The sequence below is a fragment of the Neoarthrinium moseri genome, assembly GCF_022829205.1.
Source record: "Neoarthrinium moseri strain CBS 164.80 chromosome Unknown scaffold2_Wmoseri_CBS_16480, whole genome shotgun sequence".
Taxonomy (NCBI): domain Eukaryota; kingdom Fungi; phylum Ascomycota; class Sordariomycetes; order Amphisphaeriales; family Apiosporaceae; genus Neoarthrinium; species Neoarthrinium moseri.
The window spans coordinates 1,910,547-1,924,838 of NW_026055116.1; the positions used below are offsets into that span (position 1 = coordinate 1,910,547).

The window sequence follows — 14,292 nt, forward strand, 5'->3', positions numbered from 1 at the left end:
TCAAGAAAACAGGACGTTGCTTGTATCCATCCCCCCGCGTACTCGCAATACACTTCACAAATTATCGTATTACCGACATCACCGCTTCCCACTGCCATCCTCGAGGTCGGTTTTACTCTCCCGGAAGACGCTCGGCCGTGCCAGCGGACTCGACGGCGCGTTTCCCCCCACGGCCCGGTCCATGGGCTGGAAGTAGTCCGTCTGCTGCTCCCTGCCCTCAGCTGTGGGCGGGCTGACGGGCGGCGGCGGCGACCCCGGCACTGCGCTGCCGATCACAGGGGTGGGCGGCGCCGTGCCCGCCGCCGAGCTTACGGTAACATCGCTGATGTTGCGCAAGTGCGCCTGCTCCCGCTGGCTCACGCTGCTGAGATCCGAGACCACGCGGCCGGCCTCGGGCTCCGGGGTGCTCGTCGCCGCCGGGCCTGTGACGGTGCCCAGCGCCGGCGAGTCCGGCCGCGCGGGGTCCAGGCTCGGCGTACCCGCCAAGCCGCGGGCCTGCGAGTTCGTCGACACGGAGGCGTGGTCGCCCGAGACGGCGTAGCTGCTGGAGCCGAACGACGAGGGGTTCCGGGCCGAATGGGGCGTGCGGGGGGCGAAGTGGGTGTGCTTGTTGATGATGTCGATAGGGGTGAGCCCGGTGTCGCCTAGTTCTACCCGTGGAGAAGTGTCTAATGCGTCTCGTTAGTCATACCGCTGCTTTGAGCCTCATCAGAAAGGCACTTACCCATAAGCTCGACGAGTGGCGTATCGGGCATTTCTTGCACGTGGTGTTGGACTGTTGTCGACCTTGCCTGAGCCATCTCTTGGTGGTGTAGGTTAGGTGTCTGGCCGCCGGCCTGAGATTCCATGTCGTCAATATTGTTGGGTGTCTCTTCGGTCGTGACGGTGCCGGCCTTGTGATTGCCATCCTGTCCGCGGATCCAGGACAGGACACGGTTGCCGTTTTCATCGACAGTACCGCCTTCACTTACTCCGCCGCGCCGCAGAAGCTTGCGCCGTCGGTAGAGCAAGATGCCAACCACAATGGCCGAGATGAACACGAGGCCGAGAACCACACCCAGAACCGGTGCGACCCATGTGGGAAGCCCAGCAGAGTTACCCATGTTAGTTCTGTCCCCGTTCGAGTTGTCTCGAGCGTAAGGATAATAGGTGGTGATCTTTGAAGTCGCATAAGTCGTCTGGAACACTTTGGACAATTCAGGCGTTGCCCATCCAGTCGGTGTTGGCACTGTCATTGTAGCGCCCCCAGCGTAGTCACCACCAATCATGAGATGGATCATTTCTGGGACGCCATACTCGCCGTATACCTCCGGGTCGTATGACTCCTGCCATTTCCCCTCTGTCAAGTTGAACACCTGGACGACGCCGTCCTCTAAACAATTGAGACTGCCGCTGCCTTCGTTCGACGGATAACCGCCGACAACTACCATCTGGTCCGGATACGGTGTGAAGCACTGGTGGCCAGCTCGCGCATGGTCGGGTTTTCCAGATGAGACCTTCATCCACATGAATGATGGGAGAGAGAGAATCCACACATCATCGTTGAACGGCTGGTCCATATGCAGTCCATCGTAGCCACCATAATAGTAGATGCTGTAACTTGACAAATCTTTGGCGACCGATACCACAGCACAACCAAGCGCCAGCTGGCCGGGCCCTCCAATGGTGTCCTGCTTATACCATTTTTTGCTGGCTATATCGAAGATGTCTATAGTTGACATGAAGGCAGGGCTATCGTTTTTCTGTGTGCATGTCAGTATTCGTCTGTAGCATTCTACGCGTAGCTTACGCTTTGTCCCTCATTCTCAGACGTGAGGTTTCCGTTTGTAAAGTCTGGCTTCGTCACACCACCCAACGCAACGAGAATGCCTTGTTCACCGACCGGTACCCATACAAGAGAAGAGCCACCACGACCTTTAATATCGGGTGGCAGAGTATCATTATGCCAAGTTTCCTCTTGCTGTGTAGTCATATCCAATGTGATCAAGGTATCAGAGGTTTCGAGAGCGTTCAGCGAATCGTTGATTGTGGGAACATATATGGGACCCCAGCTGCGCGAGCGCATCCCGCCAAAGTAATAGGCCTTGTTCTCGGATGGAGCGTTGGCAGCCCCTCCAAATGCTAGATACCGCGTCAAGTCGCCCTCAGGTAACTCCTTGAAAAGGAAACCCTGGTTGAACTTCTCCTTCGGCGCTCCATATTGGTATTGCTGATAACCAATTACGTTCTCCGCGTCTGGCGCAGCAAATGTATCGGTATAAGTCAATAGACCGCCGTAGAGAAAAAATTCATTATCATTAGCAAGCATGGCACCGTCGAAATAGTTCGGTGCCAAATTGTTAAGACTGTTCCCAATCGAACCTTTTGGTACGGTGGTAAGGATCTCGCTGATATTTGCGGAAGTGTTGAAAGGCCTGCTGAAGTTCAGTTGATAGATTGAGCCTAAGGGGTTAACTGGAAGCTTCGTCAGTGATACTGTTTCTATCTGGTGATGGTACTCTACAAACGGTCAAGTTCCGCCGGGGCGAGTGATCCATCGGCTAATCCTGGCGTCCACCATAGGTATCCTCCATCTATCCATACAGTATCTCGAATATGTGCAGCTGCTACGGTGTCAGTGGTTTCCCTATGGGAGAGGTCGTTCATCAGAGCAAAGGGTAACTGTAAGCTGACCTCGAGGATTCTGCCACGAGCACATGGTGGCATTGACTTGGTTGTCAATCCATCCCGAAGATTGACTGTCCACAACTGAGGCGATGCCAGCAGCAATCGCTAACCTGGCTATTCTTGACCAAGACATCGTGTCCAAGGCTGATCATGCAACTGGGATCATCTAGTGGGCATAGATCGGGAGACGAAAAAAAATATCAAGCGACCGTGGTAGACAAACGAGGCTCACGAAGCTGCATGGGTCGACCTAGGGACTTAGACTGTAACAGAGCCACAGGGGGGCAATTCGACGACAACAAAGATATCCGGGTCAACGACTGGAATGTGGTGTCAAGATCGAACTTGACTCTGATTTGTCACGTACCCGAGCCCGAGTTGACCGCGACCTCAAATTTTTTTGAGATGAAAGCAGAGAGCACAACGGATTTGGAGGCTTCGTCGCATTCGCCTTTGTCTGGAATCGAGGGAAGAGACAACGCCTTGCACGGCGGCCCCGCATCTGACAACGGCCTAAGGCGTGGCAAAGTCTCAAAGAGACAAGACGATTCTTCTGGGTCAGTTTGGATTGGCTGAGCGCGTGCTGATGCGACCCCAGGAGAGAATAGATGGCGAACAATATGTGCAGCGCCTCCCGTGCTGATCGCTGCAAGTCAGACTATGGAAGATTCGAACAGAGGTTTTTGGCCGCCTTTTCGCAGGGCTGGACAACCACGAAAATCTAGAAGTAGGGTGAGACTTTACCCACACTTACATGTCTCCCTCGCATCCAGGAGAACGCGAGGGTGTGGTCGCTCTCAAGCCTCAAGCAGCAGCTACACTAGCGCCAGAACCAGAGACTCGGCATCGCAATGCGGATCGTTACCATGCCAGACTCAGCCTCGCCCGCAAACAGCATAAGCCGAGCAGGCTTCAGGGCAATACTCGGGAGACAAGTCGTTCGATAATTCCGTATCGCTTTCATCGCTCAACATCAAGCAAAAGCGCCAAGCCTACAACTACAACCTCAGATTCTCCAGTGGCTGCGATGGATCGACTGGGTTGCCAAGGTGTCTATACGGATCGTGTCATTCCCCGAGTCAGGTATGGTACTGTAGGGTCAAGACCAAGTACGGCGTACCCCGAACAACCCGACTGAAGGGACACAGAGTAGTAGAGGGCTGTGCCTAACATTCCGATGGTACAGTAGCACGGACAGCGGGAACGGTCCAATGTCTAGTTTTGACGGAATGCATCAGCACAAAAGCACTGCATGAGAGACAGGGATCTGATTGGTGGACGTTGCCCACCCGACCTGCACGTGGATAGAGAAGGCTGGGGCTGCTGATGTGATTGTGTATCCCCATGCTGTCCGTCTCGTTGACACATCAGGGAGTCCGCCGACGAGCTTCAAAGGCGCGTACATTGCAAAAACGCTGGCTCTGGTGGCGGCGGTGGAGTATCTGGTCAACGTCGCGGCAGATTGCGAAGTTGTGAAGTCCAGGTAAGGTTGGAGAGAGGCAAAAAGACGTTGCACTAGGCACGTCCCTCTACTCTACAAGCAGTTCCACTACGTTAGCCCTACCCGTTCCCAGACTATGCCAAGTGGAGCCCCGGCTATACTCCAGAGTGCTAGCCAGCCATCGCTCTGAGCGCCTTGACTGCGGCCCGGCCAATCAACAGTCGACAGCAATGCGGCCCGCTCGCCTAGCACAGTCTTCGGGCGGGAGTAACACCCAAGAGAGACAAGGCAAAACCCCTCATTACCATCAGCTATTTTTACTTTTGACGGTCCATCCAGCTTTTCCAGGGTTCTTACGTGCTAAGTAATATGGTCATCAGCTCAGTCTCACGTTGTGGATACTGTTTTCCATACTACTTTCCATACTCTGTGCACGGTAAGCAAGTAGCTCGTAGACTAATAAGACATGATAAATATCGGTCGACTCTGCTTCGCCATCCTGGCCTGGTGGGCAGAAATAGGTGGATGAGTTATCCGACTATCACACCCGAGGGGGCTTCTCCGGTGGATCGCCTGCCTGTGAGCTGATAGCTACCCCGCTTGCTCCAATGGGCAGGGCTGTCCACCTCAACTGCAGACGGGCAAGGTTGTCTTAGAAGGCGGCCACTCGTCTCTGGCCTCATCTCTGGCTCTGTGTTCTCGACCACCCTCACGCTACCGGTTTGCTCGTGCTGAAGACGGCTGTTAGGCCAGGACTGAGTGTCCAGGCACCCGAGTCATGATGTAACCAAACTTGCCCACGACAAAACCTACTCACGAGGGGCGAAAGTGCCAACCGCATCGGTCAGTCTCGCTGACTCTAGACCGCTGTCTCTGCACAGGCGGGCATGTCCATATTGCGAAGTTATGGACGTCGATTATTACCCTGTATGGTAAGCAATATTGGATGACTGTTGGTCCCAACCAGGCCTAGAGTGTTCTGAGCGGCATCCACCTTCCGTATCCTGAGCAAACTGTGTTACCGTTTTGTGTACCCGGGTTCAGCCCCTGCCACTTTGTGGTCAGTCATGCCCAATTCGTCAACAAGGACGACAGGGTCTCGCCTTCATTGGTCCAGACTCCGGGCCTCTATTGGTACAAAGTCCATGGTTGCTATTGCTCACAGCCTTCTCTACATCGTACTTCTGTTTGTGCCGCACAGCTGCAGAATGATCCAGGAAATGGCGGCTCACCAAAACAACCATGTTGCCATCGGCCAACACGTCGGCTGGAAGGCGCCCACACATGTTTTACCGCCATGGACAGCCCTGCCATCGGTCTCACTCGATCTAGGCAAAGCTGGGCCTAGCTGGCTAAAAGGACCGGCCGCCGTCACCAACAACGTTAACCAAGCATGTCGTATCCTGAAGATTGACCATTCGGACGTGCAGAAATGAATGCCGAGCTAGACCATCCGAAGGAGCTAGCATGTCCTGTACTCCACTCGGAATTGTACCACAGGAGCTTTCTACTACAGTATAGATACTTACCCAGGCATTCGGGCTGATGAGGCTGGTAGCCACGGATGACTGGCCTGTTGCTTGGCTGCATCCCCCTCGCCGTACGAGTATGACCGAAAAAGCCGAAAGTACTTTTCAAGATTGTCTCGCTCGTTGCTAACTCAATAACGACAAAAGAAAGAGTAACCGGCAGATCTCGATCTGTGTTCCGGTGAAGATATCTCTAATATGAAGCCTGTACACCACAGACGGTTTAGCCGCCTGGTACCTTGGGATGGCAAGCGGGCCGGACTCCTCGTGCATGCTATCACCCTCCATCATGCAATGCAGTCTAGGGTGGCCATAGGCAAATAAGTTGCTCCTCACGGATGCCTGGTTACATTGTGGGTTCATGGGTACCGGTGCTATGCAACCAGACGAACCCTGTCAGGCCAAGCTATGTACCTCCAGCTGCGAGTGCCTATGATCGTGCCCTGCCTCTACTGGTCAGCCTTATTCATCTACCTAGCTTCGCTCGCAATTCTCGAGAGGAGCTACGACAAGCTTCACTCTTTTTCCTCCGCAAGGAAGTCCTAAGTGGCGTTTTCGTATCCTCTGCGCAATAAAAAGTCACATTCGTTGACCTGGGGCCGTATAAGTCGCCAAAAGCTGACGATACCGTCAGCAGTTCTAGACCCTGCCGGAGCTCTGCTATTGGCTGATCTAGAGATCCTACAGTCGGAGCTTTGATATTATCGCCGCAACCCACGCGACATATACAAGACAGCCCAGGGACGCCTCTTGGGGTCCATCGTAACCCACTACTTCTATTGTGTTAGAGGACACACTCTTTTCTCATCGTTCGCTATACACAGAGTCGCTCGTTGTGCTTAGGCTTACACAAGCCTCCAATTGGATCCTCGTGGGAGCTGGTACAAGATGCAGCACATGAAGAAGCTGTGCGCATCGGCGGCTCTGCTGTTCGCCGCGGCGAGTGCGGCGAGCGTCCACGCCAGGCAGAATGTGACTGAAGAGAGAGTGACTGCCAATAATCTATGCTACCCAGCAACAACTACTCTCTGGAGCACGACGACCTCAATAAGCACTTGCTATCTGACGGAGACAGAGACTGAAACTATAACTTCTACGACAACTTGCTATGAGACCGAGACCGAAACGGAAACTACAACTCAGACTACTACGACAACTGAGCAGTAAGCTTGTCTTCAGGAGCGATTTTGCCTTTGACTAACTCATTTAGTGATACTACCACTGTTTATGTGACCAAGGATGTCATCACGACCGTCACTACAACTACTACTGACGAGGAGACTTTGATGTGAGTTTCCCACGAAGTTGCTTAACTTGGGCTTACTAATGTCTCGATTCTATTTAGTTCTACTGAATATAAGACACAAACTGCCACCACAATCTTGACTACGGTGAGTAGCTCTGTGTTTGCGGGATAAACCCAAAGCTTATTGATATAGTCGTATCCCTATTATGTCACGGTATGCGCAGGGCAAGTCACATCGTATCTTCTAGCCCGCCAATATGAGCCAAGTACGACAACAGTCGACACCACAATTACTATCACTTCCTGTCCGCCAATTGTCACCGACTGTCCGGCGAACAGCGCATCGACATCTGCAATCCCAACCTCGGGCTTCACATGTGTGGTTTCAACTGTTTGGAGTACAGTGACTGAAACTTCGACAACCACCTTTACTCAGCCTGTAACAACGACGGCGACAACAACGGCGACGACGACAGATACAACGACAGATACGGTTACAACCACGACCATTTACACTACATTGGTGCCAACCACCACCACCGAGACCGTGACTTCAACGACTGTTTCGCCAACAACGTTGATTGTTGATCGCACAACCACAGAGGTATCGTACGTGACCTCGACGTACGTCACCGTGTCGACTTACATCACGAGCGTACCCACCACAATAACTGATACCATTACGACCACAACAACTGCTATCTCTATCTCCGCGACGACAGAAATATCAGTCTCACCGACCACGGAGATCTCAATTTCGGCAACTACAACGACGGAGGAGGAGACTTCTTACATAACTCTTGTATCGACTACTACATATGTCACTGTTTCGATCACGTCCATCACCGACTCCGTATTTAGCACCAGTACTTTCACCACGACAGAGCTGGTCACGACTACGCAACCAGCTGTGACGGTCACGACGCAGCTTCCGGGTACTACAATTGTGACCACCGCTGTTATCACGAGCGTTTCGGTTTGCCCAGTGCCTACCAACACGGCTCCCGTCGCTCCCTACGTAGTCGGCTCGGATTTGACCTGGGGATGTCGGCCTGGCACCGTATGCAGCCCTGTTAAGCGGAACGGCTGCAATGTCTGGGCAGATCTACCAGACAAGGAGTATGTCTGCGAGCCAGGACGTTGCATACCATCACCTGCATACGAGGCCATTACGTGGCCCGAGAACGCTACTGGATACTACTACCCGCCTGTAGAAGGCTACTTCTATCTAGATCCAGAGGCCTTTGGCTTGAGCTACGATATCTTCGAGGAAGACGTAATCGCCACAACCACGTGCGATGAGTATGGTCGGACTATAACTACAACAATCACTACTGGCAACTGGGAATCTCAAAAATCGTTGACTGAGTACCCACGGACGACGTCCTCAAGTGCACCGGCGTACCCGACGTACCCAGCGCAACAGAAGCGCTCACCTGTTGCGCTACTCCACAAGTGGTCCAAGAGAGACGACACGATCCCTTCGATGTGCTACCCCTCTTGTAACAATGTAGTGGTCGAAGCCCAAAATCGAGGTAAAAGTACCACCCTGTGTGCTACTGGTTCGGCTTTCAGACTTTACGTGGAAACCTGTGATCGGTGCATCACAAACAATAGTGGTAACCAGAAACAACTTGGCTCTGAGGCTTATCTTAATTCCAAGTATTCCCAGTATCTCAACTACTGCGATTCACAAACCGCCGGAGGCGGTTCGTCCTCTACATCAGCTCAAGGAGTTGGCTCTGGCTCAGCTGCCGTCTCGACAGCTCCTCAATCATCAGCCAACACAGAGACTTCTCTCATCCCGATCGCGACAAACACTACGTCAAGCTCCTCGACATCTGCCATATCTACGAGCTCAGCAGAGAGTATAATTTCATCGAGCGAATCCATTCCAACGTCGACAGTTTCAAGCACGACCAGCAGCATTGTCAGCACGACTACCAGTAGCACCCGCAGCACCAGTAGCGCAGCCGCGAGTAGCACGGAAGCTGGAAGCAGCAGCAGCTCTGTAACAGTCCCATCGACGACCCGATCTGGAAGCGCCGGCGGAAGTACTACTGCTCCAGTGACCTCTTCTGCTAATGCAACGACCTCGACGAGAGGCACAACGACCACCAGTGCTCCGGCAACCGTTATCACAGCTGGAGCATCGCATGTGTCGTTGTATGCCAGCTCGAGCTCACTCATCTTCACTCTCCTGGCACTTATCTTTGCCATCTAATTCTCAGCGCAATAATGTTTAAACTTGTTTCCCTCCTTCTCGCATAATTCGCGTCACTCCTTTTACGACATTACGACCTTAAGAGTTTCAAGACAATCCTTCACGGCATATAGCATTACATGGATGGCGCATGGACACGGTATACGGACTCACACACTCATTTGGCAGGAACTTTGAAGGTTGAGATTTGGTTGTGTCAGGTTTTACATTATTTTTCTACATGATACCCATAGTGACACGATCCTTACGATAGAGTCCACATCGACCGCAATGGGGAGAGGTACTGGCCAAGGGGTGACAGTTTCTGATGAGACAGGAATAATGACTGGTCTATGGATGGAACGGATTGAGAGTGAATATACTTCTCTGTTGATCTTCGGCGGCGTGGCGATGGGAGGGAGGGAGCCAAGCCGACACATTATACAAATATTCGATGATACGTTAGTTTACGTGAGGAGGGATTCTGGGAAGAGGTCATATTGGTGACGGATTTTAATGGTCAGTAGGACTTTAAAACGTCCCGTGGTGGGGGAGATGAGATGTAGTTTTCTCGGGGGGCAAAATCATGGGCCTTAGGCCGAGACCCTTTTTGACAGAAAAGCCAGTGAAATCAAGATTCAATCCACACTATTGCAGTTGTTGTTTCCGCCGAATGTCAACTGTCTTCTGGCAGTCATAAGATCATTATCAGGTATCAGTGAGATCATGGCCTGTACCGTGACGGCGTGACTAACCAAGGGGTGGCAGAATACAACGGCCCATAAGTTTTCAGTGCTGGCTAGAAATGCCTGTTCCAGCTTGCCGGGCCGTTTTGGATCTTCTAGGCAACGGCCAGTTCAGTATAGGGGCTGAGACCCGAGCTAGGAAGATCAAGTGACAGAATCAGCACAAGGCATACTCCATACAGGTGGTCTTTCATGCTATAACGCTTAAGAGCCGTTCGAGAGACAGCGGCGATCCACGATTGTAGTGTAGTGATTAACAGGTTGTCGCGGAAGAGTGCCGCAGTCCGCGTTAACGCTATACTTGCCCCACCAGACCTGGCCATGGAAACAAGGACGCATGAAACCAGCGGGTGCTTGGAGGTGCTTTCTAGAAAGGCGTTTGGAGGCCTGAGGCGGAATAGGCAGGCCTGGCCAAGGGTCAATTACTTCTTCAGGGTCCGTCCGCGTTCATAAGCAGAATCTTCGCATTATTCATCAGAAGGTCTGGTTCCAAACTGCCGCGCCAGGTCTTTCTCGTCAGCACAGCCACCTAGGCACCGCCAGTTAGCGAGTGTCGCCCCGAAGCTGTTAGTGGATCGCACGACGAACAGCGGATACGTCACATAGGTGCTCTAGTGCCGTCGCCCCGGCGGTCGGTCGGTCTTGGTGGGGTCAACATTGCCTCAACTCGACTCGACGCCAAACCAACACCACCTCTACCAGAACCAGCAGTCAGGCACTGGTTGCAAGATACGACATCTTCTCCACCACCCTCCTCCCCAAATCACGCACTCGTTCTCAAGCGCCAGGAGCTTGAGATCGGAACACAAGCCAAGCTGGGGAAGCGTAAGCTCTCGAACGGAGAAGCGCCTGCCTCCCAAAAGAGAACCATGACGGTACGTTGAAGGTCCAGCTGCTTCTTCCCCCACTCTCACATCTTCCCTCGCCGCCGCGAGCTGTTTGCTCTCCGACTCGACCTCGCTCTGGCTGGCTTTGCGACGCCGTCTGTCACGTCACGTTGCACAGCTATAACAGTTAAAAAGTTTACTGACCCTGACCCCCGCCATGCAGGATACGACCATGACGACCCCGCCGCAGACCGAGCTGGTCACTCGACTGCAGGTCGACGACTCGGTGATCGGCACCCACGAGATCGACGAGTCCCTCTACAGCCGACAGCTCTATGTACTAGGCCATGAGGCTATGAAGCGCATGGGTGCTTCCAACGTGCTCATTGTAGGCATGAAGGGGCTCGGTGTCGAGATCGCTAAGAATATTGCTCTTGCTGGCGTCAAGAGCCTCACTCTCTACGACCCTGCACCCGTCGCCATCGCCGACCTCTCTGCCCAGTTCTTCCTTCACCCCGAGGATGTCGGCAAACCTCGAGATGCTGTCACAGCGCCCCGCGTCGCCGAACTCAACGCCTACACCCCCGTGACCGTTCACAAGTCGTCGAGCCTAGATGGCGACCTCTCGCAGTTCGACAAGTACCAGGTCGTCGTGCTTACAAATACCCCCCTTCACCAACAGCTGGCTATCGGCGACTACTGCCACTCCAAGGGCATCTTCGTGGTTTGCGCTGACACTTTCGGTCTTTTTGGCTCCATCTTCTGCGACTTTGGTGATAAGTTCACTTGCCTTGACCCAACCGGCGAGAACCCGCTGAACGGCATCGTCGCCGACATCGATGAGGAAGGTCTTGTTTCGGCCCTGGACGAGACCCGCCACGGCCTCGAGGATGGCGACTACGTTACTTTCACCGAGGTCGAAGGCATGGAGAAGCTGAACAGCTCCGAGCCGCGAAAGATTACTGTCAAGGGGCCTTACACCTTCTCGATCGGCGACGTCTCGGGTCTTGGCCAATATAAGCGTGGCGGTCTCTACCAGCAGGTCAAGATGCCCAAGTTCATCGATTTCAAGACTATCTCTGCTGCGGTCAAGGAACCCGAATTCCTCATGTCCGACTTTGCCAAGTTTGACAGACCGGAGCAATTACACGTTGGATTCCAGGCCCTCCATGCGTTCTCGCAATCTCACGGGCGCCTGCCCCGTCCCATGAACGACGAGGATGCTACTGTTCTCGTTGTGTCTGCCAAGAAGTTTGTCGAGGCGGAGAAGCTTGAGATTGAGATCAACGAAAAGCTCATCAAGGAGCTCAGTTATCAGGCAGCTGGTGACCTTAACCCCATGGCCGCCCTCTTTGGTGGCCTCACCGCTCAGGAGGTCTTGAAGGCCGTCTCGGGCAAGTTCAACCCCATCAAGCAGTGGTTTTACTTCGACTCGCTAGAATCGCTGCCTACTAGCACCAAGCGCTCTGAAGAACTGTGCAAGCCTATTGGTTCCCGATACGATGGACAAATTGCCGTTTTTGGAAAGGAGTACCAAGAGAAGTTGAGCAACATTCAGCAGTTCCTTGTCGGTGCTGGTGCCATTGGTTGTGAGATGCTGAAGAATTGGGCCATGATTGGTCTTGGCGTCGGACCCAAGGGCAAGATCACCGTCACTGACATGGACTCGATCGAGAAGAGCAACCTGAACCGTCAGTTCCTCTTCCGACCCAAGAACGTTGGACAGATGAAGAGTGACTGCGCTGCCCAGGCTGTGCAAGAGATGAACCCCGACCTGGCTGGCCACATCGTCACATTGAAGGATCGTGTCAGCCCAGAGACCGAGGAGATCTTCAACGAGGACTTCTGGAACAGCCTGGACGGTGTCACCAACGCTTTGGACAACGTAGAGGCCAGAACTTATGTCGACCGACGATGCGTCTTCTTCCAGAAGCCCCTCTTGGAGAGCGGCACCCTTGGCACCAAGGGTAACACTCAAGTCGTTCTCCCCAAGCTGACCGAGTCATATTCCTCATCCCAGGACCCCCCCGAGCAGTCATTCCCGATGTGCACTCTGCGAAGCTTCCCGAACAAGATTGAGCACACCATTGCCTGGGCTCGTGAGCTGTTTGAGACATCGTTTGTCAAGTCGCCCGAAACCGCCAATCTGTACCTGACTCAGCCCAACTACCTCGAGTCAACTTTGAAGCAGGGCGGCAACGAGAAGGCAACTCTAGAAACCATCCGCGATTACCTTGTCACGGACAAGCCCCTTAGTTTCGAAGACTGCATCATCTGGGCGCGTACATTGTTCGAGAAGCAGTACAACAACGCCATCCAGCAGTTGCTGTACAACTTCCCCAAGGACTCGACGTCTTCATCAGGCCAGCCGTTCTGGTCGGGCCCGAAGCGAGCCCCTGACCCGTTGAAGTTTGACCCCAAGAACCCTACGCACTTCGGCTTCGTTGTGGCCGCTGCCAACCTACACGCCTTCAACTACAACATCAACACCAAGGGCATTGACAAGACGACATATGTCAAGGTTCTTGACAACATGATTGTCCCTGACTTCTCCCCTGACAGCAATGTCAAGATTCAGGAGAAGGATACCGATCCTGTAAGTGTCATCGAACGTATCTTATTGTAGTCGATGCTAATCAAATTCTAGGATCCCAATGCAAGCAGCTCCTTTGACGACGGTGCTGAACTCCAGAAGTTGGCAGACAGTTTGCCGGCCCCTAGTAAGATGGCTGGTTTCAACCTTGTTCCCGTTGAGTTCGAGAAGGACGATGACACCAACCACCACATCGACTTCATCACTGCCGCCAGCAACCTCCGTGCAGAGAACTACAAGATCGAGCAAGCCGATAGGCACAGAACCAAATTCATTGCTGGCAAGATCATCCCCGCTATTGCTACGACTACCGCTTTGGTCACGGGCTTGGTGGTTCTGGAGCTCTACAAGATCATCGATGGCAAGACAGACATCGAGCAGTACAAGAATGGTTTTATCAACTTGGCGCTGCCGTTCTTCGGCTTCAGCGAGCCGATTGCAAGCCCCAAGGTCGAATACCAGGGCCCCAATGGCAAGGTAACGCTTGACAAGATTTGGGATCGTTTCGAGGTCAACGACATCACGCTGAAGGAGCTTATTGCCGACTTTGAGAAGCGGGGCTTGAGCATCACGATGCTGAGCTCTGGTGTGAGCCTGCTGTATGCGTCCTTCTTCCCCCCCGCCAAGCTCAAGGAGCGCATGGAACTGCCCCTCAGCAAGCTTGTCGAGCTCGTCTCAAAGAAGCCGGTGCCCGAGCACCAGAAGGATGTCATTTTCGAGATGGTGGCGGAGGACGCGAACGAGGAAGACGTGGAGGTCCCGTACATCAAGTGCAAGGTGCGGTAAATAGATGGTATGCTCATGACAGGTGAGAGTTTATTGTCTTGAGAAGAGGGAAAATAACTACTCTAGAAGGCATAGATGCTGGATTAAGACGTGCCCGGCTTTCGTACTCTTTCACATGACGAACAAAACATTCTACTCCCATTATTGCCTATTCACTGTGAACTTGCCTGCCTATTTTGGGGCATGTATCTGACAATCGGCATTTGGACACGAACACACAGTTGTGCCTTTTCTTGAAGTGTCTCCGGTAGCTT

At 53.2% G+C, this 14,292-nt stretch overlaps 3 protein-coding genes across 3 annotated transcripts; 2 read left to right on the top strand and 1 right to left on the bottom strand.

Annotated features, from left to right (window-relative positions):
- Positions 1 to 78: 78 nt before the first annotated feature.
- JN550_001349 (uncharacterized protein) lies at positions 79 to 2,698 on the bottom strand (the record flags this gene model as incomplete). Its single annotated transcript, XM_049312091.1, has 5 exons — positions 79 to 668; positions 725 to 1,742; positions 1,790 to 2,454; positions 2,508 to 2,603; positions 2,674 to 2,698. The coding sequence occupies 5 exons, from the start codon at positions 2,696 to 2,698 to the stop codon at positions 79 to 81; spliced, it is 2,394 nt and encodes a 797-aa protein (XP_049177255.1).
- A 3,827-nt stretch (positions 2,699 to 6,525) lies between these two features.
- On the top strand, positions 6,526 to 9,107 carry JN550_001350 (uncharacterized protein; the record flags this gene model as incomplete). The annotated part of the gene is made up of 5 exons (XM_049312102.1): positions 6,526 to 6,800; positions 6,848 to 6,925; positions 6,983 to 7,028; positions 7,077 to 8,751; positions 8,902 to 9,107. The coding sequence occupies 5 exons, from the start codon at positions 6,526 to 6,528 to the stop codon at positions 9,105 to 9,107; spliced, it is 2,280 nt and encodes a 759-aa protein (XP_049177256.1).
- Positions 9,108 to 10,876: 1,769 nt separating this feature from the next.
- Positions 10,877 to 14,038, top strand: JN550_001351 (uncharacterized protein; the record flags this gene model as incomplete). The annotated part of the gene is made up of 2 exons (XM_049312113.1): positions 10,877 to 13,255; positions 13,307 to 14,038. 2 exons carry the CDS (start codon positions 10,877 to 10,879, stop codon positions 14,036 to 14,038), a joined length of 3,111 nt encoding a protein of 1,036 aa, XP_049177257.1.
- Between the last annotated feature and the right edge of the window lie 254 nt (positions 14,039 to 14,292).